This window comes from Rhinolophus sinicus, chromosome 4, assembly GCF_057876585.1.
Source record: "Rhinolophus sinicus isolate RSI-liver-muscle chromosome 4, RSI-T2T, whole genome shotgun sequence".
NCBI classification, from domain to species: Eukaryota; Metazoa; Chordata; class Mammalia; order Chiroptera; family Rhinolophidae; genus Rhinolophus; species Rhinolophus sinicus.
Window position 1 is genome coordinate 105974279 of NC_142504.1, and position 6311 is coordinate 105980589.

Genomic DNA, 6311 nt, shown 5'->3' on the forward strand with positions numbered 1-6311 from the left:
TCGGACTAATGTCATCGACCTTGGGTAGCAGGGTCGAGCACCGAGTTGGTGACCTGGACAGTGATCTGAGAGGGGCCTTCTTGGGCTGTGGCAGACTGGAAAGAGGCAGGCGAGGTGGCCAGGGTTTCCTCTGGGGAAGGTGGCATATACGCTTCCTACTTTGGGATATTTGGGATAGTGAGGGACTGAGAACGCACAGGCATCTGAGCCTTAGGGCCCAAACACCCCGAACCCCACACACTTGCACGGCCCGCACGCGCCAGGGAAGGGGCTCTTCTGGTGGAGGGCTCCGCGCCTGGGCAATGGGGTCACTGTGTCCGCTGCAGCAGAGCGTCCCAGAAGGACTCGAAGGAGGGAGCCCCAGCTCTGCGCTGTTCTGTGCTTTCCCAGACCCACCTGGTCGCACAGCGCAGCCCCTCCCACCCCCCATTCACACACACACACACACACACACACACACTTTCCTCCCGGCCACCGCAGTTCCGAGAGCGCTTAACCAGAGTCAAACCAAAACAAGTAAATCTTTAATTCCCCTCCCAAATACTTTGAAACTAATTCAAACAGTGCTTCAAACTATTTCTCTGCCGCCCCTCACTCCCAGCTGTCTTTATCTGGGGTTGCCACCCCATCTAGGAGCGGCCAAGCCCGGGGGCTTTGGGTCGCTTGAACCTGGAAGCTCTGGCACTCGCCGGGGGAGGTAGCTGCGTCGCGGGTGAGGCCGGGCCGCCTCTCCCCCTCCAGCAGCAGAGCTGAGGGTCCGTGAGGGTGTGGGGGTGGCCAGAGGGTCTCAGAGGCCTGAAGGTCAGTCCTCCCGGGTGAGTCAGGAACAGACGGGTGTCCAAGACCCAAGCCTGGCTGCAGCTTCAGGCGGCATTGGAAGGAATGGCCAAGTGGGGTGGGGGAGGGGGACCCAGAGAGAAGGGATGCGTGTGTGCGGCTCGAGGTCGTTTCTCAGGACGGCTGTCTGGCTCGATTTGGTCGCCGGTGCCCCTAGAGGGCCTGCCACGGCTTCCCGATGGCCTGGATGTGCTCCTTGGCCTTCAGGCGCAGCGCCGCGATGCTGCTGTTACGCGGGTCCGCCTCGTCCAGCGGGAATTTGTCCCCGAAGCCCGGCCCGCACGGGTAGGCTGGCGGAGGCGGCACGAGAGGCTGCAGGCCCGCGCCCAGCGGCGGCGAGTTCAGGAAGGGCGGCGGCGGTGTGTAGCTGGCGGGCAGGTTCTGCGCTGGCGGCCCGAAGCCGGGCAAGCTCTGCAGCGCAGTGGCGCCTCCGCCGGGCAACGGCGGCCCGAGCCACGACTCCAGCGGCAGGGCGCCCCCGACTGGCCCGCCACCACTGCCGGGGCCCGCCCCGAGGGGCGCCAGAGCCGCGGTGGGCGGGGAGCGGCTGAAGGAGAGGAGGGGCGAGTCCTGCAGCTTCATGGACGACACCTCTAGCTTCTCCTGCCGCCGCCACTTGGCTCGACGGTTCTGGAACCACACCTGCGGAAGGCAGCGCAGTGGCCGTCGGGCTGCGGTCCACCCAGCTCGACTCCCCCATCCCCAAGTAAAACTGGGTTCAACTATTTCTCACCAGCTTCTTCCACTCCCGCTCCCCACTCGCATTATCCTTTCTTTCCCGCCCCGTTTTCTTTTTGTCTCTTCCGTCCTCCTCTCTTGTTTCCTCTGGGTCTCTTTGTCCCATCTTGTTCTATGGTATTCCCACCCATGTCCCCGTTTATTTCACCTGTAGCTGTGGTTCTGTCTGTTTCCAGCTCTTGGCACGGAGCAGGTGCTCAGAAAAAAAGCGAAGTTAACCCTGGAATCAGACCGTAGGAGTTCCAAAACTAGATCTCACCAAATTTCTGTGACCTGCTGGCTGGCTGCCCATCGCGACACAGGCGTTTAGACTGCTTCCTCCTTGGGTGGTACAGCTCTCAGGGGCCATGCTTTTGTCTCAAACTTTCTGCGCTTTACATACCTTTTGTCTTGATTACGCACGTATACAAGCAAATACTCTTAAGTACTGTAACTTGCAACATTGGATGTTAAAATACAGCTATTTCCACCAACTTCTGGTTATAACTAATAGAAAAAAACTGGGTTTGTTTTATCCCAAGCATATTTGAATTGCAGCTTTAATAAGATTTTCGTTTTTATTTAACTGATATGCATTTAGGATTTCTGATGTTTCTTATAATTAGTGCTCAATGGTTACAATAGTTCAGATTTATTATACTTACCTTTACTTTATGGAGTTAGTTCTGACATTACCCTAAGATGAACTCAGTGAGTTCAAGTTTTTTCTTTCTTTACATATAGAAAGTCCATGCCAGAGGGAAGTCTGGTCTCTAACGATGAAACTTCCATTATTGATTCGATAAAAGTATAAGAAAGGGTATAATTAGGGTTGCACCACCAAGCTACCACCCTTGGAAAGAGAACAGAAAGAATTGGTCTAGTTTAGTAGAGACTCTGGTAAGAACTTTGGCCAAATTGGTGGCTTCAGTGTTACATTTATGAAGGGAAATAGGAGAATAGTTGTGACTTCAGAAGGGAGAAAGTAGTTTTGAGTAAATAAGGGTGGGGTGACCTCCTAGGATTGCTGAGAAAAGAGCCATCCAGCAGCAAGTGTGTGCAAGGCTGGGATTTGGGGTGGAGGGAGGTAGAGAAAGAACAAAAATGTAAGTTCCCCTGACCTCTTCCCATCTACCTATGTGAGGCCCCAATTTCCCCAGAAACATTAGGTATTTGCTGATAACAGAGAAAGAAACACTGGCCTTTGTGAGCACTGTCACCCCTACCTTCTCCATTTCTCTGCGTCTCTCACTCCATCCTCCAAAATATCAGCTCTAGTCTTTGGATCTAATATCCAGAATGTGTGTGTGTAGGGGGCCTGGGGGGGGGGGCTAAAGACTGGGATAGTCAGCTCTTAGGCTGCTGCCCTCAACACAGTTGGAGACCTTACCTAGCTCCCCTTCATCTGATTATGTCATAGCCATGTGTTAGGAACTGGCCATGTGCTGGGCACTGTGCTGTGGTCACAGAGAATTCACAACACTGTTCTCAGAGAATTCACAACACTGTGGTCACAGAGAATTCACAACACTGTTCTCAAGAAGCTCACAACTTAGAGGAGCAGCCCAAATCCCTGAACAAGTAAAGAGGAAGGAAGGAAGGCGGGACAGAGGTGTCACCAGGTATGAAGCCAGCCCCTGAGTTGGCTGTGCCTGTTTTCTGCAGGGGCACTGGAAGCCTTGGACTGTCCTCTTTCTTCATCACCTTTCACTTGGATGCTTTTTCTCTTCCTAGCCCAGCCTCCCTCCCTGGAAAGCAAGGGCTAATATGTCCACCCCTTCAATGAAATCATTGCAGCTTTACTGTCCTGAATGTGGAGAAATTGAAGTGTCTTTGCCAGTTAATCTTGGGTCACATCAGTGAACTATATTTAAAAACGGTGACATTTCCTCTTTACTTAAAACCCTCAAACTAAGCAGAAGAGACAAAGGCAAGAGCTTGTCCCCCTTTGACTTTTAAGGCAAGACTAAAAGCCCCCAAACATTCGAGTATCTCACTTCCTGGAAATCAGACACAAAAATCCCATCTTAGTTGCACGGCCTTTCAGATGCAGTGCAATTTGTTCCCCACGACTCCCATTCGGGACTCTGTAAACTCTCCCAATTTGGAAATCCTCCCAGATTTTTCACAGATGACTAGCAAATATTTAAGGCTTTCAAATATTTTAATGATCAGGGATTAAAGATAATTCAGCTTTAATTAAAGCGAAAAACCCTTTACAACAAAAAGAAAAGGCCTCTGCAGCAGCCCGAAGTTGGGTTGGATGTACAGCGGAGAAACAAAACTCAGCGTCTTAAACAAATCCACCCAGTTCCAACTGCCAGGTGCCAGGCCCCTCGCAAAAAGACAGGGTTTTCTTTTTAAACACAGCGCACACAGTTAGTGACTAGGGTGGCATTTGGAGCCTCAATCCGTTTACCCTCAACTGCTGCCTACAAGCTCTCTCTACCCGCCCCAATCCTGACCGTGTTTAATGAGCTGTCTGTCGCCTCTTCACCTTGCCAGCCATTCTCACTTCCTCTCTTTAGCTCAGCAGAGGGGGACCCCAAAGGGGAGATGATACTACAAATGGAACAGAATTTCCGGAGCGCGGTGCGGGGTGCAGAGGGGGGCGGCACATGGGAGATCGGTGCCACTTCGTTGGGACTCTGGGCCAGCCAAGTCGAGGAAGGCCAACGGGTAAAGTGCCATCGTAAATGCGTGGACGCCCGAGGATTCAAGAGCGGTTTGGCTGCAGCTCGGGCCTAGGACTCTCCCGGGACCGAGCTGGGCGCTTTACCTGGACCCGGACCTCGGGTAGGTTGACCTTGCCAGCCAGTTCCTCGCGGCTGTACACATCGGGGTAGTGGGACTTCTCGAACGCGCGCTCCAGCTCGTGCAGCTGGTACGTGGTGAAGGTCGTCCGGTTCCGTCGGTGTTTCTTCTTGGGCTGATCCTCCTCGGAGAGCTGCGCATCGCCGGCGGCGGCGGGCCCGACAGGCAGCCCAGGGCTCGGCCGCGTCTCCCCCGGCTCCTTGGGGCAGTAGGGACGAGGGGCTGGGACAACGGGGTCCCGGATGGTCAGGTCAGAGATACGCCCCGGAGTATAGCTGGGAACATCCCGCCCACCCCTGGACACTGGCAGCCGGATGCGGGTTCGGAGATGGGTCGGGAGGTCGGGGTGAGGGCTGCGAGGGCCACCTAAGCTTTCTCTGACTCCAAGTTGGAACCTTCTGCTACACACACAGAGCCCAACTCCGCGCCCAGGTGCCTTGATAAAAGTTAAGGAAGGGGCTCTGTCCCCTTGCAGAGCGCCTAAGTTTGGGCTCTCTAGGGCCTCGCAGCAGCCGGGGGTGCGCACTCACCTTGGTACTCTGGAGCGGGCTCCGGGGCGGGCTCGGCGCCTCCCCCGGGCGCCTTGGAGCAGGTGGCCCGCGCGCCGGGCCTCCTATCCCGCTCCTTCGCGCCCCGAGCGCCCGGCTCCGCCTGGAAGGAGCCAAGGATCCCGTCGTCCTTGGTAAATCCCAGGATGGCTTCGATGCTGTGCAGCCGCGAGGTGCTCCCGCCGGGACTTCGGAGCAGGTGGCCAGCGAGCGAGAAGCTGGCGTCGGCCATGGCGGGGGCGCAGCCCGGCAGGTGCATGGGGGGCGGGGGAGGCTGGAGGGCGCGGCCCGCGCTCTCGGTAGCGCCGCCTGCTTTGGAGAAAGAAAAGAGGTTCGAAGTCGCTTTCCGGTGCGGACGTCCAACCCGAGGGGTTCCGACCCAAGGTCAAGCTCGAAGGGCGACGCTGGCTCCGGCTGCGAGCGCTGGATTTGGGCGCGCTCTCCGCCCGCGGCTGCCTGGGTCCCTGTAGGAGTCGGAAGTTCCGACTCCCCGGAACAGGGGCTCCGGGTGCTAAAGCCTGAGAGCCGGCTCAGCCCGGCTCCTCCCCTCTGGCCCCGGACCCAGCCTCATCCCCTCTATCCCTCCGCCCGCAGCTGGGCGGGTCTTTCCCTGGTCCAGCCTCAGGGTCCTCTCCCCGCTACCCCGGGCAGTGGCAGAACTGCGAACATTCCACCTCCCACTTTAGATCCGCTCCAAACACTCCAAACACACCGGGGACCGGCGGTGGGGCGTTTGACAGGCCTGGGGATCCGTGTCCGTGGTCCCCGCCCCCTAGTCCTGCCTCAACTGGGTTGCCGCCTTTTGTCTCATCGACCCCCCTCGGACTTGCCTTCCTCTATGGGTTCATCTTCCCCTCCATGTGCCCCCACCCCAGACTCTCTCTTCGGCTTGCTTCGTCCGCAGGGCTAAGCGCCCGGGAGACCCTTGGGACGGCTTCTTGGCTCCGCGGCGTTGGAAGTCAGTCTACGCTTCTTCCCAGTTTGAATTTTCCCCTCTGTCCTTTTTTTTTTTTTTTTTTTAACCTCTATGGGCATTCTTCTTTGGGCTCCGTAGTTCGAAGCCCCCGGACTTTGGGTTTATTTTGTTTGCCTGTGTCTGTTTTAATTATTCTTCGCTGTTCCCTCCAACTGGCGCGCGGGCAGGCTCCCTCACTCCAGCTCCAGCGCCCGCCCCCAGGAGGTAGTGGGGCCATCTGTAACCGCAGGTCCGGTGACCTCAAGTGCCCGACTGCCCAGCAGGAGGCTGGGACACACGCTACCCGGCTGAGGCCCGATGGAAGACCCACTGTGTCCTGCGGGAACCTCCCCCCCCCCCAAACAATCCTGCAGGTCTAGATGACCCAACCTCAGGCAAACTGGGGAGAGACGGAGAGCCTCGAACTTCTCCGGGGATTA

At 56.7% G+C, this 6311-nt stretch overlaps 1 protein-coding gene across 1 annotated transcript; it reads right to left on the bottom strand.

Moving 5' to 3' along the window:
* Positions 1–570: 570 nt before the first annotated feature.
* RAX (retina and anterior neural fold homeobox) lies at positions 571–5715 on the bottom strand. The gene is made up of 3 exons (XM_019729367.3): positions 4899–5715; positions 4334–4590; positions 571–1479 (listed from the first exon to the last, which is right to left on the bottom strand). Exons 1-3 carry the CDS (start codon positions 5173–5175, stop codon positions 991–993), a joined length of 1023 nt encoding a protein of 340 aa, XP_019584926.1. The 5' UTR covers positions 5176–5715; the 3' UTR covers positions 571–990.
* Between the last annotated feature and the right edge of the window lie 596 nt (positions 5716–6311).

What these genes read in the sequence shown, in the direction of transcription:
- RAX (XM_019729367.3), bottom strand. Translation starts at nt 5,175, where the DNA reads ATGCACCTGCCGGGCTGCGCCCCCGCCATGGCCGACGCCAGCTTCTCG. An exon ending in GCCCGCTCCAGAGTACCAAG is followed by an intron (nt 4,591 to 4,898) that starts GTGAGTGCGCAC and finishes CCGTTGTCCCAG; the next exon opens with CCCCTCGTCCCTACTGCCCC. An exon ending in TACCCGAGGTCCGGGTCCAG is followed by an intron (nt 1,480 to 4,333) that starts GTAAAGCGCCCA and finishes TGCCTTCCGCAG; the next exon opens with GTGTGGTTCCAGAACCGTCG.